We start from the raw sequence: 26371 nt of genomic DNA on the forward strand, positions 1-26371 counted from the left end.
TTGAGATACACACGTAAGCAGGACTTTATGTTACTGATTACTGACCAATCAGCAAGATACATTAGACACAGTAGCACAATTCAGGAAGGTAGAGTATGTTGCATTGCAAGATTGTTTCCGGGACATATTTACAATGCGCTCGCCACTCACGTGTTGTGCTTTAGTCACAATGAGGTCATAGCTGACCTTACTAATCAGTACAGTGAGCGTAGTGCGAAGCAGTGTGGGTAATCTGTTCTATTTAGATTAAGATTTATATTGGGATTACGTTGTGTTGATTAGCAAGCGACCTTTAAGTATGACAAGCGCGTAGAAAATCAGAACATACCTGTTGAGCACGGCTTTGCAGCTGACAGAGTTTCTGAAAATGACGGAAACCAGGCTGAATAGCTGATACGACTGGTTAGGCAGAGGCTGATGTACTGACGACTGCAGCAAATATTAGCTTGAAGGTTTTCTGGATATTAAGTAAATAATTATTTTTCCTTTGTTTCAGGAAGATATATTAACTCACCGATCTTGCAGACGACACCGAGCAGGTTTCCCGTTTTAACCACTTTCTTACTGAACAGCCTTGTGTCCTCCAATCCTGAATACGCAGAGATGAATATCATTTTACATTTGAATGTGAACATTTCAAGGATACTTACCAACAACATTTTGCCATAATCCAAATACAGATTAATTCCCAATGCTGCTGTCATCCTCATGTAAACACTTAGTTAAATAATACCTGAATACTACCACCTACTCACCGATAAACTCCCCTTCTTCCTGTTCAACCCAGTAGTCCATGGACTGTCCAAAGCGGTAGATGTGTTCCTTGACGGTTGCCTGTAGAGAGAGTGAGACTATTAGAAATCACCTGAAGGAATGGTATCAAGGTTTCAATCATAATTCAACTGCAGGCAGATGTTGTAGTATAAGACGATTCATGCTGATGAAAAGAATTCATAATTTGTGTGTATTTGTATTTCTAGTGAAAATATATATTTAGAAAATGTACACTGATTGCGTCCCTGAACTAATGCACCCTACCAGATATGTTCTGTTGTTATAGTTACCAGATATGTTCTGTAGTTAAAGTTACCAGATATGTTCTGTTGTTATAGTTACAAGGTATGTTCTGTAGTTATAGTTAACAGACACCCACTGTATTGATGGTTACCAGACATGTTCTGTTGTTATAGTTACCAGATATTTTCTGTTATAGTTACCAGATATGTTCTGTAGTTATAGTTACCAGACACCCACTGTATTATGGTTACCAGACATGTTCTGTAGTTATAGTTACCAAACAGACACTGTATTGATGGTTACCAGACATGTTCTGTAGTTAAAGTTACCAGATATGTTCTGTTGTTATAGTTACAAGATATGTTCTGTAGTTATAGTTACCAGACACCCACTGTATTATGGTTACCAGACATGTTCTGTAGTTATAGTTACCAAACAGACACTGTATTGATGGTTACCAGACATGTTCTGTAGTTATAGTTACCAGACACCCACTGTATTGATGGTTACCAGACATGTTCTGTAGTTATAGTTACCAGACACCCACTGTATTGATGGTTACCAGGTACATTGTCTAGGTATAATATGAATTTACTGTATGTACGGTAAGCAGGTCCCTTTGGTAGTTATGGTTACTAGGTACCTGCTATTGCTCTGGTGACAAATGGGAACATTCCGTAGTTCTAGTTAATAGACCCCTGCTGTACCTATGGCTATGGGTATATTCTGTACTCGTTCAGACAAGGTACCTCCCATTGTTCTGGTGACGGGCTACCTTCCATATATATATTTCTAGTAAATACATGTAGTGACTTGGTACCATCTGTAGTAGTAGTAGTAGTAACGGGATACCTGCAGTTCTGGTTTCTGTAGAAATGGTTATGGGGTAACCTCTGTAGCAATGGTTGTGGGATAACTTCTGTAGAAATAGTTATGGCGTAACTTCTGTAGCAATGGTTACAGGGTAACTTCTGTAGTAATAGTTACAGGGTAGCTTATGTAGTAATGGTTACTGAGTGTCTTCTGAAGTAATGTTTACGGGGAACTTCTGCAGTTCTGGTTACGGGGTAACGTCTGTGGTAATGAATACGGGGTAACTTCTGCTGTTTTGGTTACGGGGTAACTTCTGCAGTTCTTGTGATGGGATAACTTCTGAATTTCTCGTATCGGGGTAAATTCTGCAGTTCAGGTTACAGGGTAACGTCTGTGGTAATGACTATGGGGTAACTTCTGCTGTTTTGGTTACGGGGTAACTTCTGCAGTTTTGGTTACGGGTAACTTCTGCAGTTCTGGTTACGGGGTTACTTCTGCAGTTCTGGTTATGGGGTAACTTCTGAAGATCTAATTATGGGGTAACTTCTGCAGTTTTGGTTACGGGTAACTTCTGCAGTTCTGGTTACGGGGTTACTTCTGCAGTTCTGGTTACGGGATGACTTCTGCAGTTCTGGTTACGGGGTAGCTCCTGCAGTTCTGGTTACGGGGTAGCTTCTGCAGTTCTGGTTATGGGGTAACTTCTGCTGTTTTGGTTTCGGGGTAACTTCTGTAGTTCTGGTCACAGGGTAACTTCTGGAGTTCTTGTAACGGGATAACATCTTTGGTAATGGTTGAGAGTACCTACCCATGTCTGAGCGTTGGATACATCAGCCAGAGTGCCGCGTCTAGTGTAGCAGGTGTGCTTAGCGCTGTTATAGTTCTGGGCTGTGTTGATGACGAGGTAACAGTCGCCGCCATTCAATTGTTGTCCGTAATTGTTGTGACCACAACTTACTGGAATGAAGGAGAAGGTCGTATGGACAAAGCTTGTACATTTCGTATATCCTCATGTACACAAGTACTGTTTTGAATATAAAGTTGAAGTACAGCTCAAAAATGAAATCTTCCTACATATGTTCACAAGAACGAAGGTGTAAAATGAAACAAGTTGTTCACATGTAGCATTTCATACAGCTGAGTTAGACCATCGAGATCACACCTCTCTTTACCTCTGTAATTACATTAATCGCAGTATGTCTTGTTGACTAGCGGCGGAGGGTAGGTTTGGATTAGATTGGGTTGGGGTAGAGTGGTTGGTTTCAAATGAAGGGTAGCCGACCCAACATGTACCTGGTGAAGGAGGGCTTGCACTGAGGGGTAATTGACACAACACGTACCTGGTGAAGGAGGGCTTGCACTGAGGGGTAGCTGACACAACACGTACCTGGTGAAGGAGTGCTTCCACTGAGGGGTAGCTGACACAGCACGTACCTGGTGAAGGAGTGCTTCAACTGAGGGGTAGCTGACACAGCACGTACCTGGTGAAGGAGGGCTTCCACTGAGGGGTAGCTGACATAATGCTCGGTGACTCCCTCCTGTTCCACTGTCATCCCAGCCGTAAAGGCTTTTTGCTCGTATAACTGTAATTATAATACCCAACACAATGTTATCTCCCCGACGGTGCACAACATATTCTCAGTACATGATAAAATTTTATCCTCCGTAACTACTTTCGATGAGTTGCAGGGTATTGGTTGAAACAAACACGTGCTCAACACACAGCAATGGACAGTTCTTCAATTCATTATATTTCGAAATATTTAGAACTTACCACCTAGAAGAATTCATAATGTACCAACCTCCGTAGTCTTGTTTTGTTGACATGCCCTGACCAGGCATAACATTGTTGTAACTGCCAAGTGTTGTACCATCGATGAAGACGTAGGTGCCATCCGTGGCAACGTCGTTCAGACCAAACCAGGCATCAGTCTTGAAGGGTCTCATGTAGCGCTCCACTTCAGACTGAAAGTGATCATTATCTACATCAGCAGCATGGCGGTTGGAGGAAGATGAATACATGACACCTTTTTTGAACGACATCTGAGGGCTAGTTCTTGCCCTGTCATCATTCATCTGATAAAGGGGGCAGAAGTAACCCTGAAACGTCGCTACAAAGAATATAGAAGTTGTTATCAATATAAACAATGTCGTGTAGTCACGTCGTATTTATTCCCTCTTTATCTGAATTACCTGTACACTTTGTGAGTTGATGGTGGCCAAGTTCCCGCCAAGTTTGACGCACTGTGCCTGAGCTTCTACATACGAATAGGTACCGGAAGTGAGGTAATAACACTTCCCGTCAATCACTGCGCCTGTTGTCCTACACTTGACCATTGCCGAAAGTGCAGCTGAAACAATAATCAGATCACAACTATATATCTTGTCTTCATCAATTTTACTTTTTGGAGGTCAAGTAATACGCAAGGTAGGGTCTCGTTCATTCGGTACAACCCAGACACATTTATTTAACGCTGCTTGATGATGTTACCTATTATTTTATCAGTCATAGACGCTTACCGTTGCCGGTTGTGTAGACAGCGTTAGCCAGAGAACCTCCACAGTTGACGGTGTTGTCGCCAGAGCAGGACTTGGAGCACATGGTGCTGTTTCCAAAGCCTCCGTACATATTCCCACATCGGCATTCGTTACCGTTCTGTAGAGCAGCGTACACATAGCCCCGGTAGTAGCATCTGAATAACACATTAAGATTGAACACTATTTTAAAGATTATTCGTACATAGATAAACATTGCATTTCCTTGTTTCTTTCTTGAAAACAAATTTACAATGACTTACGACTTGGCCTGTCAATTTTATGTTAGAAGTATCCATGAATTAACACCACATGTTGTCCACCCACCTTTCTACACAGGAGCTGACAGTCATGGACATCGTCAGCTTAATGAAGTCATGGGGGACATCTCTGAAGTTGAAGCTGTCCATGTAGCAACCTTTCAGTTCGGGTGTTGATCGACCTATGGTCACAATGAGAGAGGTTCACTCGCAACGCATGGCTTCCTGGTCGTGAATATATTCGGGCTACCAAAAAGTGGAAATCTTAATCAGCACTGCTTTACATCAGATAGACACACTGGAATAGTGTACTTACCTTGATGTACAGGGTCAGAGGGACACATGGAGTAGAGTACTAACCTTGATGTACAGGGTCAGAGGGACACACAGGAGTAGAAGCTGTAGCACTGAAGAAATTCGCCTCCACCTCGGCACCAAATCCCTGGATGAGAATATTAATAAAATCAGGTAGGGCTGCAGTTCACGACACTGAGTGCAATAATAGCATCATGTCGAGCTGAAGTTCATCCTCCTGAGTACAGCGTCAGAATCAGGTATAACAACTGTTATATTTGGGATAACACTTTCTCAGTAAAGTACATTTTCTAGTACGTTTTGGAGTCCGATTCGGGATTCGAACCCACAGTCGGAGTGAGGCACCTAATCGCCAACTCACAAAGTTAGTCATCTAACCCATTCAGGTACCTTGGCTTTTACAAAAATTAAAGTCCGACAACTGGTAGTCTAGACATGTAATTGGCACGGCTCATATCAGGTAGGTATGAACTTCATGCACCTATGTACATTGATGGAATACGGTAAGGCTGACACTGGAAGGATACTGCTAGAAGAAATATCTTTTATGTTTGGCACTGTTTGTTTGAATTGTTGACAGTCAACTTGACAAGAAGTAGAAGCTCGAGTGATATATAATTCGCGGCCTTTTTACAAACAGCTCAGATATGTATCGGTGTGGACCATGTTTCATACTGTGTTAATACCTCGTGCTCTTGAGTTTAACCAACGACTTGTAAGACATTGAGTAATTTTCACACAAACGATGACACGCCATTATATGAACAAACAATTCCCTGTACACCAAATCACTCAGTTAACGCATTTAGTTTCATGAGCAATTGGGTATGCAGAAGACCTAGCAACATGTGATGTGAGTGAGGGGGTGGGGCGGGGTATGTCAACTCACCTCTGATGTTGTCTTGGTACAAGGCTTAGCCGTGGGTATGTTCACTGCATCCTGAAATATTTGATGTGGATAGTTATGTTTGAACTAATACAGGAAAACCTCTTCTTTGAAGGTAAAGTATTTTTTTGCGTTTTCTAAGGCAGTAAAACTTACATCTTCAGCTATGTTGTAGGTTCCATCGTATGCGTCGTTGTAACAGTCGATGAGGTCATCGCTGCCACCTGTTCTGGTGATGGTAAGTGACGGGCATCGGTACCCTGGACATTTCTCGCCATCAACGCGATCAACACTGGAGTATATCTTGATGAATAACAACCTGTAAAGCATGAGAAAGTAAATGAAATAAATTGGGATTCCAGAGTGTGAATACAAGACACGTTTGCATCAGGAAACACTGAACCTTCTCCTCGGTGAGACTGGGTATACTGTGCAGCACCATTACACACCCTGTTAACACCTTCTCCTCAGTGAGACTGGACCCTTCCTTACTATGCAGCACCTTTACCCTGCCTGTAAACACCTTCTCCTCGGTGAGACTGGGCCCTTCCTTACTCTGCAGCACCTTTACCCTCCCTGTAAACACCTTCTCCTCGGTGAGACTGGACCCTTCCTTACTCTGCAGCACCTTTACCCTTCCTGTAAATACCTTCTCCTCAGGTAAGACTTGGTATACTCTGCAGCACCTTTACCCTCCCTGTAAAACCTTCTCCTCGGTGAGACTGGACCCTTCCTTACTCTGCAGCACCTTTACCCTCCCTGTAAACACCTCCTCGGTGAGACTGGACCCTTCCCTACTCTGCAGCACCTATACCCTCCATGTAAACACCTCCTCGGTGAGGCTGGATCCTTCTTTACTCTGCAGCACCTTTACCCTCCCTGTAAACACCTTCTCCTTGGTGAGACTGGACCCTTCCTTACTCTGCAGCACCTTTACCCTCCCTGTAAACACCTTTTCTTCGGTGAGACTGGATCCTTCTTTACTCTGCAGCACCTATACCCCCCCTGTAAACACCTTCTCCTCGGTGAGACTGGACCCTTCCTTACTCTGCAGCACCTTTACCCTCCCTGTAAACACCTTCTCCTCTGTGAGACTGGACCCTTCCTTACTCTGCAGCACCTATACCCTCCCTGTAAACACCTTCTCCTCGCTGAGACTGGATCCTTCTTTACTCTGCAGCACCTATACCCCCCCTGTAAACACCTTCTCCTCGGTGAGACTGGGCCCTTCCTTACTCTGTAGCACCTATACCCTCCCTGTAAACACCTTCTCCTCGCTGAGACTGGATCCTTCTTTACTCTGCAGCACCTATACCCCCCCTGTAAACACCTTCTCCTCTGTCAGACTGGACCCTTCCTTAGTCTGCAGCACCTTTACCCTCCCTGTAAACACCTTCTCCTCGGTGAGACTGGACCCTTCCTTACTCTGCAGCACCTTCACCCTCCCTGTAAACACCTTCTCCTCAGTGAGACTGGGCCCTTCTTTACTGTGGAGCACCTTTACCCTCCCTGTAAACACCTTCTCCTAAGTGAGACTGGGCCCTTCTTTACTCTGCAGCACCTTTACCCTCCTTGTAAACTCCTTCTCCTCGCTGAGACTGGGCCCTTCTATCCTCTTCAGCACCTATACCCTCCCTGTGGACTCTCTCTCGTCGATGAGACTTGTCCCTTCCACTCAGTTCAGCACCCTGTAAACACCCTGTAAACACCGTTGTGTCTTGGCCCTTCCATACTCTGCTGTACCTATACCCACCCTGTGGACTTGTCCCAGAAGTAGGCCCTCCCCGTGGTGTCGCGGTCCAGGTCGCTGATGCTACTGACGCTGATTGCAGGAGTAGCTGACCCTATCCTTGGAAGTCCACTGGAGAAGCTGAAGCTTGTCACGTCTTTCGGATAACACAGGCCGAGTCTGACATAGTCCCCACTGAAGCAGCAATAGATACATTTTGTTATTACCGAAACGTGAAGTAACTGGCATAGACATATTTGCACACACTCACAAACAGGGATATAAAATCGGTTTTATGAAGTGTACTACGCTGTCATAATTTCTGACTGTTATGTTATGTCATTTGTAGCTGATCATTACGTCTGCTATCATTCCACATATGAAAGGAGATGTAGTTAACACAAAGGTAGACAACAAAATGGAAGTGTGTGCAATCTGAGCCGATGCTTTGCTGAGGGATAACACTGACTAGATTAACCAATATGCATATTACGAATAGCTGCATAACGACACAATGAACTGGGGGGACACAGGACAGACACTTTCCCGCTGCACACGCTACACTAGCATTAACGACGTCGTTGTATAAAGAACTTACCTTTCCAGGTTTTCTGCAGATATCGTTAGCTTCGTCGGAGCTGTACCGTTGAAATACACCGTGTAGGATTTCTTCTTGATTACCAGGTATATATTTCCCTTGGTGCCTGTAAGAAAGGACAAAACTTGCTTTTTACACAAACACCATTGAAGAGCCGATCCGTGTGTTATTTGACATGATAACAAAGCTCCATACATGTACCTCCTATATCCATCAGGCGAAGGATATATCTCGGATACTCATGTGTCTGTTCTGTGTGTAGTTTGATAAAAACGAATGGAAAAGTTGATGATTTTATTTGATCCCAACTATCGACAACGTGAGGCATATTACTGCTCACAACATTAAAACATTTAAATATGCCAATTTTTTTAATTATGAGTTGAAGTAAAGCAGGTCATCGACGTCTGAGACATGACCTAAGGAAACAGGTACATACGAAACACCTCTGGATAGATATAAAAGATACCTTTCAAGGCAAAAGGATCATCAGGTCTGTCGTCCCGGCGCATGTACATGGGGTAGTTCTCCTTCAATGTTTTAAGAGCTCCGTCTCCCTTAAAGACAGCCTGGAATGTGAGTTAAGAATCTGGAGACTTCGCAAACAGAAGAGCGATGAAAGTCGGTTGCACTCAACAGTATCAATCTTCACTGATCTAGACATGCCGTCACATGGAATAACATGTATCTCTGAAGTCAGCAATAATACAGTATCATCACCAAAGTAACTCCTGGTATAATAATGGTATGCCCAACCCGTACCCGACATGCACCCAATATACTTTCAAGGTACCCAATAGTTTAGATGAGTGATTTCAAATGAAAATTTATGAGTCAACCCAATGTCGATGTTGTGGTCATGTGTAAGTGCTCATTATCGATTGTTGGGGAAAGAATAAACATGCGGGACAGTTTTAAAGAAAGCATTACAGATATAATAAAGAAAATATAAGGTCACTTTGAAATATAAATTAAACCAAGCCAACCCGACACACCCACACCACACCTGTAGACACGTTAAGGGATACACGTTAGAGGCACACCTGTTACCATCTCTATGGGTGAATGAGTATGGTTTTACGCCGCTTTTAGCAATATTCCAGCAAAAGTACGACGGGGGACACCAGACATGGGCTTCACAATCGAACCCGGGCCTTCGGCGTGAAAAGCGAACGCTTTAACCACAAGGCTACCCCACCACCCACCATCACTATGCTCCTAACATCAGAATGCTATATGTCGCTGTTCAGGTATACAATTGGAAGGTAAACAATAACGAGTAAGAGAGTGAATCTTTCAATATTTCGCCAAGTATTCATTCCTACCTTAGCGTAGTCATGAGGGCACACAGCAAAGTTAGACACAGGTCTATAGTCACACTGGTTGGTGGTGTGGAAACGTGTGTTCGGCACGAACTGGGTCCCTGCCATCCCCGACACGCTGCCGTCGATGTCCCTGAAGGTGATCTGTCTGTTGCCGTCTCTGTTCTTAAGGGTGGGGACAGATGGATCACCCTTAAAGGCCCAGTTGCCCTCAGTCTGAATGATGGATAGTTCATTAATAGAATTTAATACACAGTGCTATTTTACTGTACGATTCACATCACAGTATTGCAAACAAGACAACACTGGACCTTTACGTCAGTACACAACGACGCAGATAGACGTCGTACATGAGCAATGATGCTCGTCATCTGTTACATTTTTCATTGTACAATCTGGTGAAAATGGTTTGATTTTGCACCGGGCCTTGATAGACAGGTAACACATGACAAATACATACCACATCGCAGAAACCGAACTTGATCCCCTCAACATGGCTGCTGGCTTTAGGGGGGTAGGGGTTGCTGCGCTTCACACTGATGGACCCCGCGTACCTGGTGATCTGATCTGATGTAATCGTCTCATACTTGTCAAAGAAGGTATTAGTCACGTGTCCTGGGCCCTGGTAGAACAACACCCCTTGGAGAGGTTCATCGCTGGAGAAAGAACAAGCTTTCATAAAAAGAGTGTTGTTGATCTTTCTGACTTTCAACACGGTCATTCCAAAATTGCCCATAAATAAAATCTTATTTCTTAACACACGATGACTGATATCGAGGGCTTCTTGTTATTTATTTTTTTCAAGCTTGCAGCAGGCAAAAAATAACCGGCGTATAGAGAATATAAATATACATAAATCCTGGAATGCAAACAAAATGACGATGACATACGCGGCCCCTGATCTTGACCGCCCAAAGGGTTCCTGTGGCAGTCCCAGGTTGTCCGTCTCCCCAACAAACAGGGAGTTGGTTATCTCAGCGTATGTCTCAAACGTCCCTGCAGCCATAGTGATGCCTCTCGTAGCATCTGCCAGGCTGTGGAAATATATGTGAACATGCACTAAACACCAAGACCGTTCAAGGTGAGAAAGATAATGCAATTGTAATGCGGAAGACTCTAATTGTATAGACGTCCTCTTCTTCCTTGTTAACATAAAGCAGATATCCTTGTTAATGTAAAGCAGATATCCTTGTAAACGTAAAGCAGATATCCTTGTTAATGTAAAGCAGATGTCCTTGTTAATGTAAAGCAGATATCCTTGTTAATGTAAAGCAGATATCCTTGTTAATGCAAAGCAGATATCCTTGTTAATGTAAAGCAGATATCCTTGTTAATATAAAGCAGATATCCTTGTTAATGCAAAGCAGATATCCTTGTTAATGTAAAGCAAATATCCTTGTTAATATAAAGCAGATACCCTTGTTATTGTAGAGGTGATTATCTTCTTAACATAAAGCAGATATCCTTGTTAATGTCAAGCAGATATCCTTGTAAATGCAAAGCAGATATCCTTGTAAATGCAACGCAGATATCCTTGTTAATGTAAAGCAGATATCCTTGTTAATGTAAACCAGATATCCTTGTTAATGCAAAGCAGATATCATTGTTAACATAAAGAAGATATCCTTTTTAATGTAAAGCAGGTATCCTTGTTAATGTAAAGCAGATATCCTTGTGAATATGAAGCAGATATCCTTGTAAATGTAAAGCAGATATCATTGTTAATGTAGAGGTGATTATCGTCTTAACATAAAGCAGATATCCTTGTAAATGTAAAGCAGATATCCTTGTTAATGCAAAGCAGATATCCGTGTTAATGTAAAGCAGATACCCTTGTTAATGTAGAGGTGATTATCTTCTTAACATAAAGCAGATATCCTTGTTAATGTCAAGCAGATATCCTTGTAAATGCAAAGCAGATATCCTTGTAAATGAAACGCAGATATCCTTGTTAATTCAAAGCAGATATCCTTGTTAATGTAAAGCAGATATCCTAGCTAATGCAAGGCAGATATCCTTGCTAGTGTAAAGCAGATATCATTGTTGACGTAAAGCAGATATCCTTGTTAATGCAAGGCAGATATCCTTGTTAATTTAAAGCAGATATCCTTGTTGACGTAAAGCAGATATCCTTGTAAATGTAAAGCAGATATCCTTGTTAATGTAAAGCAGATATCCTTGTTAATGTAAAGCAGATATCCTTGTTAATGTAAAGCAGATATCCTTGTCAATGCAAAGCAGATATCCTTGTTAATGTAAAGCAAATATCCTTGTTAATATAAAGCAGATACCCTTGTTATTGTAGAGGTGATTATCTTCTTAACATAAAGCAGATATCCTTGTTAATGTCAAGCAGATATCCTTGTTAATGTCAAGCAGATATCCTTGTAAATGCAACGCAGATATCCTTGTTAATGTAAAGCAGATATCCTTGTTAATGTAAAGCAGATATCCTTGTGAATATGAAGCAGATATCCTTGTAAATGTAAAGCAGATATCATTGTTAATGTAGAGGTGATTATCGTCTTAACATAAAGCAGATATCCTTGTAAATGCAAAGCAGATATCCGTGTTAATGTAAAGCAGATACCTTTGTTAATGTAGAGGTGATTATCTTCTTAACATAAAGCAGATATCCTTGTTAATTCAAAGCAGATATCCTTGTTAATGTAAAGCAGATATCCTTGTTGATGCAAGGCAGATATCCTTGTTAATGTAAAGAAGATATCCTAGTTAATGCAAGGCAGATATCCTTGCTAGTGTAAAGCAGATATCCTTGTTGACGTAAAGCAGATATCCTTGTTAATGCAAGGCAGATATCCTTGTTAATTTAAAGCAGATATCCTTGTTGACGTAAAGCAGATATCCTTGTAAATGTAAAGCAGATATCCTTGTTAATGTAAAGCAGATATCCTTGTTAATGTAAAGCAGATATCCTTGTTAATGCAAAGTAGATATCCTTGTTAATGTAAAGCAGATATCCTTGTTAATATAAAGCAGATACCCTTGTTATTGTAGAGGTGATTATCTTCTTACCATAAAGCAGATATCCTTGTTAATGTCAAGCAGATATCCTTGTAAATGCAAAGCAGATATCCTTGTTAATGTAAAGCAGATATCCTTGTTAATATAAAGCAGATAACCTTGTTAATGCAAGGCAGATATCCTTGTTAATGTAAAGCAGGTATCCTTGTTCTGTAAAGCAGATATCCTTGTTAATGCAAGGTAGATATCCTTGTTAATGTAAAACAGATATCCTTGTTGACATAAAGCACATATCTTTGTTCACGTAAAACAGATATCCTTGTTGACGTTTTGTGTCATGACATCACAGTTGACGTCATGTTGACGTCATGTGGATATCCTTTTGGACACGATTTCCAACATAAAGAACACGACTGTTACCTGTTTATCAGGCTCGGATGTATGACGAAACAATGAGACAAATATTAAAATAGTGTTTTTTTTTACTGAAATGTGATTGCCAAAACACGCATAGCCTGTTGTTCAACCTGTCATACAAATGGAACAAATGTTCCTACAAATGGACAAGGAAGCTTAAACTTATGTATGTATGACTATGTATACGTATTCAATGTAGATTACTAAATACTCTATATATTGTGATGGGTGTTCTGATCAAGGAGTCAGTTTTGTTCATACTTACGTGAAGTTACTCATGATGACGATTCCAGCTTTCGTCCAGACATTCAGGCCGTTGTTTTTGTATGCTGTGAACCTGTAGAAAGAGACAAAATGATATGTCATTATTTAAACAAGCTGAATACATTTGCGTTTGTGTACTGTCGAATGTTAGTTCAGAAAAATAAGATTATCATTAAGCATCGGTCATTCTTTTCTCAAATTATTTATCCACGATATTATATAACTATTATTTATGTGAACTATATATACATATAGTGTTAATATGGAGATGAATTCCATCTGGATAACATGATGCATTATGCATATTACTTTCCTTTTTTCAACAGGAGGTCTTCAAAGATGTGTAGTGACTATGTTGGCATGTTATACTGAAAACATTAAGGGAAATATTATGCCATTCACAACCACGCGCATAACGGTTGACTAAGAAGGCAATAACTCTCACCCATAGAGATAGGATTTGTCTAGTGATCCTTTGGTCGCTGTTGGGGGATCCCTTGGTGTGTGTGATATTGTGGCACCGAATACTCCATTCTCGGGGACAAAAACACCGTCTTTTTTCTCTCCGTGAGAAATACGGTGATCGATTCGCAGTGATCTCTGTTGAACAGATGGCATGTCAGCTTATTACCACGCCATATAAAATAATTTTACAGTTTCCGTGGGGTGGCAAAATGTCAATTAATTGAACTAAACAGCATATCATAGTTAACCCCTTAGCAGTCTTAAACATTTAGTGCATTTTGAATATACACGTTCTTCATATCATAATACCTTAAGAAACGCCCAGTTCTATAAACACATTGATATTCGTTTCTCTTCCAATGGCAGCGACACCTTTAACAATGTGTGCATATAGTTTTAGCCCTATCTAGTCATGACAGGCGGCACGGGTGGCCCAGTTGACTAAGTTCCGCCCCTTAATCGGATCCATGTCTGACTACATGTTACATTATTGGGTACTTGTTACATGTAATATGCGCCACATACAAGTGCATGTAATATGTAGTATACACAGCATGACACTTAGGCCATATAAACACATTCGCAAGCATAAGTCATATTCAACAGATTAACACACTTGTTAGTAATAAATAATAGTATAGCACTCTCCAACGGTACACTATGTAGAGGTGCCACTAACCTGGGCGTTAGAGTGAGCCGTGTTGTTTCTGAATTCCTTGACCTTTGTCTGCATGGCATGCAACTTCGGCACTAGCCCTCTCTCTGCCTGGCGTTGTCGGGAGGGACCAAGGGGGAATTTAGATGCTAGTATCCAGAACCCTACATTCTGGAAATCAAAAAGTTATATTATCTGTATCACTGAGTGTGTGATTCAAACATCTTGGGCGTGGCTTTCTAGAAATGGATGCAAGTCGACAAAAAGCCGATGTGAGCATAACCACAAGGTGACGAGTGACATTTTCGAATCTGTAGTATCAATCAAGACCTTATTGACTATATAGATTTCAACTTTTTTATCCTTTACTTGCTCCCATCTGTACTAAGACGTCGCATTAACAGAAGAAAGAAGTTGAAATTCATAAGTCAAAAGACAAAGTTATGACTACTAAATCGTTGTCCCAGTACTCGAAGGCACTGCAACTGACTGAAGAATAACATCCCGTGTCCGGGCAGACATTTGCCGGTCGTGGATTCGATCCTCAGACTTGTGCTGATTCATGCTCTGACAGCGGAAATGTACTGAAGGTTAACGACCTGCGTTAAATCGAGGTCTCCACCCTCATGGAGCCGACTCCCTCACTAACACAGAACTAACAATCAAACCGTATAGAGATTATTTGAACAGCCCGGCAACATAGAAGTTGACATAAATATGATGTTTCATTGATTCTGTAATTATAGTAACGCTTGTCCACTTACATCTGAGCCGGCGGCCACGTTGTTGATGAAGGTGTTGTTGGGGTGTGTGATCCAGTAGGAGGAGAGAGCACTGGGAACACAGTCAGTGTATCAGTTTACCTCGCAATATTTCTATGATTGGCAAAATGCTGGAAATGATATCATTGTCTTCTTTCTTTTATAAAAACAACGTCAATGTGGTAGTTATATATGTACTAGTACATTGCAATTGATTGCACTTGAACTGTCAAGGCGTGTGGGGTTATTCTTACTTGCAGAATTCCTTCATGGTAGAATTGCACCATTCTTTCTTCATGTCGGACATGATGTGGGTGCCATGCATGGTGCCGATACACAGGTTGCTGTCGAAGACGTTCCTCTGCTCCGCGCTATCCTCCAGGAAGAAGCCGTGCCCGCGGTGGAGGTAGCACACATTGTGAGACACCTGGTGTTAAGAAAGTTAAAACCTGACTCTCTTGGAGACACCACGTGGTACGACATAAAGTGCGCATACGTTCTGATGGGTCTAGGACAATTGCCACCCAGACAATTGCCGCCACCCACCCGGAGAGTTTGCACAGAGGACAATTGCCACCCAGACAATTGCCACCGGTCCATTACCACCCGGACAATTGCCACCCAGACAATTCCCACCGGTCCATTACCACCCGGACAGTTGGCACAGAGGACAATTGCCACCCAGACAATTGCCACCGGTCCATTACCACCCGGACAGTTGGCACAGAGGACAATTCCCACGGGTCCATTACCACCCGGACAGTTGGCACAGAGGACAATTCCCACGGGTCCATTACCACCCGGACAGTTGGCACAGAGGACAACTGCCACCCAGACAATTACCACCTGCAACCCACTGCCACCCAGTAAACTGCTCTAACTAGTAGGACTATTTCCAATCAAAATTATTTTGTTTATATTAATGATCTCTTGGCGAGGTGACCCCACTGGTTTGCGGATGGCACATTCAAGACTGTCCACTATCTCTACTACCGACTACTCACCGCCTTTACCCCTGTGTTCTGATGACAAACAAGCAGGAAGCCAAGCAAGTGAGAATTGTTCTATCAAATGAAACAACCCCGTGATTGTGTCCCCGAGACTCTCATGCTCGATTATGAATTAGCCATCTGTAAAGTTGGGGTGTAAGACTATATTAGTATTATCTGTTGTACTTGTGACAGTTGAAGTTTTACTGGAATATTTGACCGCCGTTGTTAAGGCTTTTTTTGTGTAATTAACTGAATAAAGAAACCATTAACATGTTGAAATTGTTTTGATGGATGGTAATAGTCCTAGTGGCAATTGTCCAAGGTGGCAATTATCCGGTTGGCAATTGTCTGGGTGGCAATTGTTGGATGGCAATTGTCCTGCCCCCGTTTTTTGAGACACCTGGTGTTACAATAAAGTGAGACACATGGTGTTAACGTGTTTCTATATGAATGTATATTTGTCAGAAGAAAATACACTAAACTTATAAATGAGATACAAACTCCTCATAACGGCTAGTTGGGATTAACCGGCATAACAATTAGACCACGGTCAACTCAAGGTCAGTGCAACTGTAACAGTTATTATATTATTATTACTGTGGTACTTGACTCAAATGAAAGTGAAATTTGGTAAATATAAAAGTAATCTTATCAATCTTCCTTTCACTGTAATGTTTCAGAATAGCCTGAGTCAGTGTCATAGAGCATTCTGTCACACCGCCATAAATGAGTACACTTCGGTGTTAGGCGAGAAACCTAATGTTTTCCAAATTTTATGATTAATCACAATGTGAGACACGTTGTGTTTTACCTCACAGATAACCCACGTTCCATGCTAAACAAATAGAGAGACCGATAACAGATAGTAGTTTAAAAGTAATGTACTTATGTGACCAGAAGATAAGATCAGCAGACGCAGTGAATACAGATAGCTCAACACTTCACTAACCTCAGCTCCATCTGAGCCGTGGACAGTGACGCATCTCGTCAGAGAGTGGTGGATGGAGTTGTGACGGAACCAGTTGCCGTCCACGTCGTCGCACATGTGGAAGTGGAGTGGGTAGGTGCCTGAGGAAGAGAATTTACTTATGGTAAGACATCCTGTTAACATCGAATTCAAAAGTAACATATTTTCTAATCTCCTGCTGCAACTCACCGACAAATCGCTGCTGCCCCATGTGGTAGAGTTCAACGCCCTGGATGTGAGCAGCTGTGAAGCCTCTGACAACCTTAATAAAAAACGAAGAGTTGTATGACGTCACAATATATTGTTCATGGTTACATATGAGTATAATAGCATAAAGGTTACAACATTTTCTGAAGGTCACTCATTGTGTTGTGATATTCCATAAGTGTTGGTTAAGCAGCGGAAGATTTAACCATGAAGCAGTAAGACAGTGTTAACCTATAGTTTAATTGGGGACATCGACTCTGAACCGAGGGACCCTGGGGTGACCATGTATGGTATGACATGACTTGTGGCAGTTGGTGATGCTGGTCATGGATTTAAATCTCAGAATCGACCTTGTTGTAATACTTGATTTGTCAGAACCACATCCTTGCTCATGGGTTTCTTTTGGTCTTCCCTTCCACATTACCCTGACAACTGCTCAAACTGGTGTTGAACACACCTAACGTACTCGCCCTCTCACTCACAGGTGAACACACATGTAAAGGCAATGCACATTCTTTAGTATTTGTGGATCCAGTCCGATACTCATACTTCATTATTATTATTATCATTATCGTTACTAAGGAGGATTTATGATTTAACTTAATTTTTTTTCACCTTGATATGACCTCCAAATGTGTCAAATCCAAACAGGTCACAGAAGTACTGATCTTCCGGCTCGTTGACACTGCACCCGTCTTCCGGTATCACGCCCTCTATGAGGATGTTCCGACTCAGCAGTCCCACTTCCGCCCTCTCGTCAACACCAAGAGTTACCTCCCCATAGTGCATGTATTTCAGTGGCTCTGTTGGAGAATTTTTTGATATAAAACTTGGACATAAAAAAACATATAATTGTATGGACATAACATCCTGTTCATATTTCTATACAGATGTTCAGGAAAGTAATTGTCTTTCGTTGATTTTGAATACAGGAAACTTGTTGATCTACGGAAACATTGACAGCAACCCAGATCCCCCAGCTCTACATACCTGTCAGACAGATCTCGTTGACCGCACAAGAAGGACAACTCTTGATGGTCATTTCTTCAGCCTGTCTCCAGTCGAAGTCGGTGGATGCGATGACGATCTTGTCACCTAGACAATACACCAGCAATGTTATTACTCAGCTTTTAGACAGAAATAGATTGTACGTGGTCCCGTCATTATTTGAACAAGTGTTGAATGAAATTGAACTGTATGGTAAACAAAAGATGTTTAATGAGCCTAGAGAAACTCAGGAAATGTACGAGAAGAATATTTACCCGCACTCCACCTGGAAACGTCTGCGTTGAGCTTGAGACAAGGGTACGCAGCTTCGTGTGTTAGGACCTTAAAGTTGACACCTCTCTTCATTTTCGGATTGGAGAACACCTTGCTGTTGACTCTGAACTGGAACCCACTGTAATCAACGGCTAGGTAGCCTGTTTCTACGAAGTCCTTGTCGAGGGGATTAGGAACATATTTTTCGACTGTTGTACCAATATTACCTGGCGAAGTATAAACATGTATGTGTTTCAAGTCCTTGTAAGTGAGTAAGTGTGTTTTACGCCAGAGCCAGCAATATCCCAGCAATAATGCCAACTATATCAGCAATTTCTAGCAATATCCAAGCAACGTCCCATTTACATCTAGCAATATCCAAGTAATATCCAAATAATATCCCCAACTGCATCCCAGCAATATTACCGGTATATCCCAGCAATATCCCAGTTATATGCCAGCTATATCAAATCAATACCCCAACTACATCCCAGCTTTATCCCAGGAATATCTCAGCTATATCTCAGCAACATCCTAGCAATATCTCAGCTATATTGTAGCAATATACCACCTACATGTCAGCACTATCCCATCAATTTGCAAGCTATATCTCAGCAGTATATAGATCATCTGAACGAGACAAAGCAGTGGTTGATAACATGAGCACTGATCCACCCGATCGGAGCACGATGATACACTGTCAGACTTACCACGCATTCATAATTTTAGTGTGCCCACGCAATAAACATGGTGTGTTTGTAACTCGTAATCCGGTATTCGAAACATTTCTGAAATAGCATTGAATTGTGAATCACCTGTTCTTGTGATAAAGGCGTAAGCCTGTCTGCCTGTGACGTTCCTGATGGCTGATGACGTCAGACCCCCAGCTGTCTCCAGTGTTTCGTACACAGCGGCCATGACCCCAATACCAAGTTCACCTTGAAGAGCGACTGCCAGGATCTTGTCTTGGGGAATACCTGTGAGTGCAAAATAAGCAGAACTAATTCGTATTATGAAATCATATCACAACATGACAACTCGTCATAAATATAGATAACGAAACCAAGTTTGGACAACGCCTGAAATGGTAACATCACTTGTTCTAACAGTAAAGACATGTAAGTCGTGTATAAAATCGACATAAAACCTTTCCATATACATAACAAAAAATCCCTGCCAAAAGCGGAGTCGATGGTATAATTCCGACTATATCATAGCCATGCGTCCATGAATCACCATCAAATAGTGACGACACCAGTTCTTTGCGAAAAGGTAAGTGTATCCTGTCCCACGGGGGCACCCGTCACAAACACGTGCAAAAACAAGTTCACCTGATAAAACACAGGAACATGGGGTACAAGTTAAAATAGGAATTTGGGGATAAAATAGGGAATCATGTTTGCCACTGGTGAGTCATATTTGGAAATGTCCTCCACATGTCTACCACAATATTTTTATAAAAGCTTTAAAGAGGCATTGAACGGTTTAACCTTGATCATACAACTTCTGAGCGAAAGTCGTATGACGCTCTTTCAATCTTGATGGAAAGAGCAACCTCATTTGTACCTCAAATGTTGTAAATTGTAGATACCAAAGGCTAGAGCCGCAGAAATTTTGCTGGACATGAAGGGAAAGTTAAAGTCATTCCCCTCCTCACAGAGGCTTTAAGGAATGTGTTTTATCACTCTGAATCTTTATGCATCGATCTAAATTTGAAACAGACGAGTCGTAAGAAAAACCCACAATTATGACCAAGCAAATTAGTTGCAAAAAATAAATTATAGCTAAGCCAAAAAAAACCAAGCCCCAAACAACCTCTTATAACAACAACGTATCATAATGATCCTTGATTAACTGACTTTCTACAAATTCCTGGAACTTGAGGTCCTCGTCAGCGATGTCCTCTCCGGTCCTGAACACGGCAAAGTCCCACAGAGAGCTGTCCTCATTAAACACAGACACGTACAGGCCTTGGGCAGACTCCGCCTGGAACACGCTTTTCTGTAAGATAACATTACTGAACTAAGAAGGAGATATGTCGTTGCGCCGTAAGTGTGGTCCTCATATTTCAATGACTATTTCAAATGTGTTGAAGTGCAATCAGGTTACATGAGTATCACATGAAAAGATGAATGATTATAAAGAATAGTAGTTATCTTTGGAATTAATGTCAGCGATAGCGTCACGATACGCGATGACCTCAACAGAGCAATGTGTAATAGTGGAAATATTTTTTATTCTTTCTTAAATATTACCATATTTTATATTCCACCTGAGACATACACAGGTCTTCGTCGAATCACTAGAGTTACTTCAAGGAATTCAACTGAGGCTGCATTAAGCTGTCAATGAAATGTACATGTAATATCAATACCATAATACCAACCATAGACCCATACATCTGTTACTATGATCGTTGTGTTGCAACAAGTGTTATCATTATTGAGTTAAGTGCTTCCTGTCAATGTTATATTACGCATTCTTTTGCGTGAAACAACAATTTGGCAGGCATGTCCGGGACTGCCAATAGCGGAGTGAACCATCTGTTGCTGATACGGTATCGATATAAATGTAATCTCAAATCAACATCCTACACACTTTGCAATCGTGAACGAGATTAAGGTCCACTGCAGATAATGTAATTCCAGGGGGTCTGTTCAAAACCTAATTACAAGTTACTGCTGAAACTGTATTGTTTGGGAAATTTAAAGGCGATGTAACAGATATTGGAACACTAAATCGATTGACGTTAAAGATCCTGTCATAGGTATCTGAACAGAACGTGAACTCAGGTGTAAGTTAAAGAGGTTGTCATAGGTATCTCAGCACTACATCGACTCACCAGTAAGTTAAAGGGTCTGTAACGCTTATCTCAGCACTACATCGACTCACAAGTAAGCTGAAAGGGCGGTCACGCGTTTCTGAGCACTTCAACGACTCACGTGTAAGTTAAAGGGGCTGTCACGGGTATCGCAGCACTTCTTCGACACACATATAAGTTAAAGGGGTGGTCACGGGTATCACAGCATTTCATGGACTCACCTGTCAGTTAAAGTGGCTGTGAAGAGTATTTCAGCACTTCATCGACTCACGTGTAAGTTAAAGGGTCTGTCACGGTTATCTCAACACTTCATCAACTCAAGTGTAACTTGAAGGGGCTGTCACGGGTATCTCAGCACTACATCGACTCACCTGTAAGTTGAAGGGGCTGTCACGGGTATCTCAGCACTACATCGACTCACCTGTAATTTAAAGGGGCTGTCACCGGTATCTCAGCACTACATCGACTCACCTGTAAGTTAAAGGGGCTTTCACCGGTATCTCAACAGTGACCCCCGTGTGAAAGTGTCTGAACACAACACCAACTCACCTGGAAATCAAAGAGGCTGTCACAGGCGCTGGGTTTAGCTGTCTGGATCAACTTCGTCCACGATGGTTTCTCTTCTCCGTGCACCTCAATCGTGCCTCCTGCAGCCACGCCAATAAACTTCCTCCCAAAGCCAGAAACAGACAGCGTGGAGTTACTTTCGCCTGGGGAAGGGAAATGTTGCAGATCTCAGTATTCTTTCTTGAAGTCATCCAACGATTCCTTCCCATTGATATGCATGTGTTTCATGGTACACAGAGTGAAGATGCTATGGGTAATTAATTATGTAGATTGTCTTAATCGATACATTTGCATTGACCGCCTTATTGTGTTGCAGATATCGGCACTATGTATGGCGGGATAACAATGACATGCTGTATTCCAGAAGGCTGAATAATAATGACATGCTGTATTCAGAATGGTGGGATAGCAATGACATGCTCTATTCCATATGGCGGGATAACAATGACATGCTGTATTCAATAAGGTTGGATAACAATGACATGCTGTAATCTGTATGGTGGGATAACAATGACATGCTGTATTCATTATGGTGGGATAACAATTATATGCTGTATTCATTATGGTGGGATAACAATCATATGCTGTATTCTAGAAGGCGGGATAATAATGATATGCTGTATTCAATATGGCGGGATAACAATGACATGCTGTAATCAGTATAGTGGGATAATAATGACATGCTGTATTCAATATGGCGGGATAACAATGACATGCTGTATTCTATATGGTGGGATAACAATTATATGCTGTATCCAGTATGGTGGGATAACAATTATATGCTGTATTCCATATGGCAGGATAACAATTATATGCTGTATTCTAGAAGGCGGGATAATGACATGCTGTATTCATTATGGAAGGATAAAAATGACATGCTGTTTTCGAGAAGGTGGGATAATAATGACATGCTGTATTCTATATGGTGGGATAACAAGTACTAACATTACACGAGAAATAGAGTTAAACTGGTGTGAAGGGTATGTACACAATTCTTCCTATCTACGTTCACAGAACTCTAAAGTAGAAACGTCTCCTCGATCAGAGACAGGTCGCAAACACATTGCTCTCACAATCTTGGATGTGTGTTTTAACATGCAGACACCAGACGAACATCTCCACGATAACGACGGTTGTGCAAAAGGTTTGTTCCCTGGTCGCGATCGATTCACGGGTTGATTATAAGTATAATGTACCTCACAGCATATGCCTGAAAGATAATAAACAACTATTACGGCAAATAACCGACCTGTAAGTCTGATGTGAGTTTTCCTGGTGAACCTGCAGTCTTCGCTGCCGATCTGGAGGCGGCCTCTGATGAGGATGTAGCTGACACAGACGTTGAGGTTGTCCACGTCGCCCCAGACTAACGCTGCCCCTGCTTCGATGGTGATGGAGGACAGACAGGGCGGGGACACGTTCAGGAGGAGCTTCTTGCCTGGAACCAAATGCATAACTGTTTACAAAAAACTCTGGGTGATTTAACTTGTGCAAAGCACGCCGCTTTTCCCCCCGATACATTTCGGTAAAGCAAAAGAGGTTTGATATATCGTCCTGTATGTATCCTGACATGCTAATGGTCAAAATAAATAAGACAATTACACATTCAACACAAAAGACAAAACTTTCATAAGTTATTTGAATAAGTGAGTGAGTGAGTGAGTGAGTGAGTGAGTGAGTGAGTGAGTGAGTGAGTGAGTGAGCTGCATTTAGCAACATTCCAGCAATATCACGGCGGGGGGCACCAGAAATTTTATCCACACATTGTACCCTTGTGGGAAATCGATCCGGAGTCTTCGGTGTGACGAACGAATGCTTTAACTACTAGACTACCCCACCGCCCCTAAACTGACTTGAAACATTACTATAGTTGCGTGCACATTATCTAATACACCGCAATGAGATAGCAGATAGAATAATGATATCGTTATAGTTTAAACAATCAGTTTTCTCTCGTGAACTGTAAAACAAAAGATATTTATCAACGTGTATGGTGTTAAATGTTGCACCAGATAAACTTTGGCTGACTGTTTTTTAGATGATGTTACTGAGGCATCGTTAAGATAGTGTGCGCCACGAAGTTACAGCAGAATGTTCAAAGTCATAAAGTCCCATGGAAAATAATTTACAAATTAATATCACTATTTATGTGAATGGTTTGTCATACTCGTTACCCAAGTGCAATCATTATGGTTTAGAATGACTAACAAGGGAGTTTCCAACTGCACTTGCCACGTCACACTGGGAATGTTTTTTTCTTTCATGCTTCAAAGTATTGGTTGATTTGTGAACCGTACAAGTTGTCAAGAAGAGAGATAATAGTCAATTGCAGTGCATGTTATGTCTGATGGTAACATATTGCCTTAAAGTAATCATCCGCTTGGAAAGTGATGTACACGTTCGACGTAAATTGAACAAAGTCGTCCCCATGGGAGCGTTTAGATCATTGCGCATGAAAGTGGTGAGGCCTCGGTCATTAATTTGACTAGAGATCTTACATACATAATAATAAACAGAACATTTAGGCTAGGTACTATAATTATCGTTCACAGTAAGTGGTAGATTATATGTTATGTCATAAATAAGTACACAGCTGAGATGTTTGAAGATGTTTCATGACATCAGACACAGGGTGTGTATGCAGTGTCACTCAATCCCGGCCTTGAATCAACTAGTCACCAAGCCACACCGTGTCGTGATGACGGGTAGCCTAGTGGTTAAAGCGTTCGCTCGTCACGCCGAAGACCCGGGTTCGATTCCCGACATGGGTACAATGTGTGAAGCTCATTTCAGGCGTCCCTCGCCGTGATATTGCTGGAATATTGCTAAAAGCGGCGTAAAAACATAGTCACTCACTCTTTCCATCAGGAGATACCTGTACACTGGATCACACTGACTTTAGTTATGGAAAGGTGTGAAGGATTCGACCTATGACAACATTTTTGGCATGACAGAGTTTGTGAAAGATAGACATATGTACTGATGTATGTAAAATCTGTTTACCTGATGGGATAACAACTTGGTCATCTTCTACAGGCAGTACCCCCGATGTCCAGGACGTTGTGTCCCCCCAGTTCTCCAGCCCAGCCTCTAGGTGAGGACAGGCACTTTCTCCCACCCCCACGGACAAACATACTATAGCTAGCTGCAGCAACACTCGCATCTTGGATGAATGGTTATAACATGAATATACAGTCATATTTATACTCAATCGATCGCAGAAACATGACGTCACAAACAGGTTTCTCTATCAACAAGTTGATCAAAGTTTCATGATCCGATCCTGTGCAGTGGAGTGAAACGGGATTACCGTCAGCCGAGCGTGAAGCGTTTAATAAACAAGTGAACAATATAAACAAGATACAGATAAGCCAAACACTTCAGGCTATCCAGCTGGCAAACAATCTAATTTTGTTTGTGACCGGATAAATTGACCAACGGCGTTCCTGCCTTCACAAACTGCTTAATATACATCCAGCAGCTGTTAAGTATGATAAATACATATGTATTGTCGGGTAACAATGGGTAAATAAACATGGCAGGTAAAAGACGGAAATAAGTATAGAAAGCCAAAGTAAGCAGAAATAAGGAGATGCAGCTGATGAAATCAGAAAAGTACAAAAATGACGCTGATTAAGAATTATTTCCAAAATACGCAGAATAAATGTTAAAAGGTTCATTGTAAACTCGCAGATATGTTACACCTCGCCTTGAAGCATTGTGAAACAATAACTTAATTATTGTATATATTTTATCATCAATACTAACAGCAAGTGCCACAAAATTACCTTCATCTTCTCTATAACCGTTTGTTTCTATAACCGCACTCAGCAACATTCCAGCTACACGACACATATCCTTGGATTCACTTGAATTCAAAATCCGTATTTAATAAAGATATGTTACAGATTTATTACACCTCACCTTGAAGCAGTGTGTAACAATAACTTAATTATTGTATATATTTTATAATCCATACTAACATTCATCTTCTCTATAACCATTTTGTCTGTTTGTTGTTTAACGCCGCACTCAGCAATATTCTAGCTATACGACGCATATCCTTGAATTCTCTTTGAATTCAAAATCGTTATTAAATAAAGATATGTTACAGATTTATTACTTCTCGCGTAGAAGCATTTCTAAAAAATAACACTTAGTCTACTTGATACATGCATCAAAATTAGTGTAATAGTCAATTACTTGTACAACTACTATCGACAAAGATTTTAAGTCCTCATTAAATATTAAGTTTAATGCTTTAAAAGAAACCATTTGAGCTTCACCACGCAGTGCATAATTATTTGTTTGTTTGTGTTTGGTCCGCCCCAGGTCATGTGAACACCGTGTTACAACATCGTGACTACTGTGTTGGCTTCGCCACAGTTACAGATGTTTGCAGGTTTGTCCTTGACAGGGATCTGACCCCAAGGTTATCGACTGTAGTCACCATCACAGCGTGGAGTTCACACCCGCATGACGGAACAAACTAGCGGGTTATCAACAAGTATCTCCAACTGAAAGTACAACCGCCATTC

General features: G+C 41.4%; 1 protein-coding gene across 1 annotated transcript in view; it reads right to left on the reverse strand.

The window, feature by feature from the left end:
* LOC124115551 (cell surface hyaluronidase-like) overlaps positions 1 to 25022 on the reverse strand; it is a 29677-nt gene extending 4655 nt beyond the window's left edge. Inside the window, exons 1-33 of the mRNA XM_046476579.1 lie at positions 24837 to 25022; positions 23083 to 23271; positions 21816 to 21976; positions 20305 to 20446; positions 19261 to 19422; positions 18448 to 18672; positions 18176 to 18280; positions 17801 to 17988; positions 17168 to 17240; positions 16961 to 17079; positions 15274 to 15446; positions 15023 to 15092; positions 14283 to 14429; positions 13584 to 13738; positions 13140 to 13211; positions 10363 to 10506; positions 9933 to 10128; positions 9476 to 9688; positions 8620 to 8719; positions 8151 to 8256; positions 7577 to 7747; positions 5980 to 6142; positions 5827 to 5877; positions 4983 to 5064; positions 4690 to 4804; positions 4348 to 4520; positions 4021 to 4178; positions 3630 to 3792; positions 3309 to 3410; positions 2636 to 2784; positions 756 to 834; positions 515 to 589; positions 329 to 361 (exon numbers count right to left, since the gene is read on the reverse strand). Of these exons, the coding sequence (XP_046332535.1) occupies positions 329 to 361; positions 515 to 589; positions 756 to 834; positions 2636 to 2784; positions 3309 to 3410; positions 3630 to 3792; positions 4021 to 4178; positions 4348 to 4520; positions 4690 to 4804; positions 4983 to 5064; positions 5827 to 5877; positions 5980 to 6142; positions 7577 to 7747; positions 8151 to 8256; positions 8620 to 8719; positions 9476 to 9688; positions 9933 to 10128; positions 10363 to 10506; positions 13140 to 13211; positions 13584 to 13738; positions 14283 to 14429; positions 15023 to 15092; positions 15274 to 15446; positions 16961 to 17079; positions 17168 to 17240; positions 17801 to 17988; positions 18176 to 18280; positions 18448 to 18672; positions 19261 to 19422; positions 20305 to 20446; positions 21816 to 21976; positions 23083 to 23271; positions 24837 to 24996 (4414 nt within the window). The 5' untranslated portion in view covers positions 24997 to 25022. The remainder of the gene's footprint in view (positions 1 to 328; positions 362 to 514; positions 590 to 755; positions 835 to 2635; positions 2785 to 3308; positions 3411 to 3629; positions 3793 to 4020; positions 4179 to 4347; positions 4521 to 4689; positions 4805 to 4982; positions 5065 to 5826; positions 5878 to 5979; positions 6143 to 7576; positions 7748 to 8150; positions 8257 to 8619; positions 8720 to 9475; positions 9689 to 9932; positions 10129 to 10362; positions 10507 to 13139; positions 13212 to 13583; positions 13739 to 14282; positions 14430 to 15022; positions 15093 to 15273; positions 15447 to 16960; positions 17080 to 17167; positions 17241 to 17800; positions 17989 to 18175; positions 18281 to 18447; positions 18673 to 19260; positions 19423 to 20304; positions 20447 to 21815; positions 21977 to 23082; positions 23272 to 24836) is intronic.
* Positions 25023 to 26371: the final 1349 nt, after the last annotated feature.

The sequence above is a fragment of the Haliotis rufescens genome, unplaced genomic scaffold, assembly GCF_023055435.1.
Source record: "Haliotis rufescens isolate VD_foot unplaced genomic scaffold, xgHalRufe1.0.p SCAF_6, whole genome shotgun sequence".
Taxonomy (NCBI): Eukaryota; Metazoa; Mollusca; class Gastropoda; order Lepetellida; family Haliotidae; genus Haliotis; species Haliotis rufescens.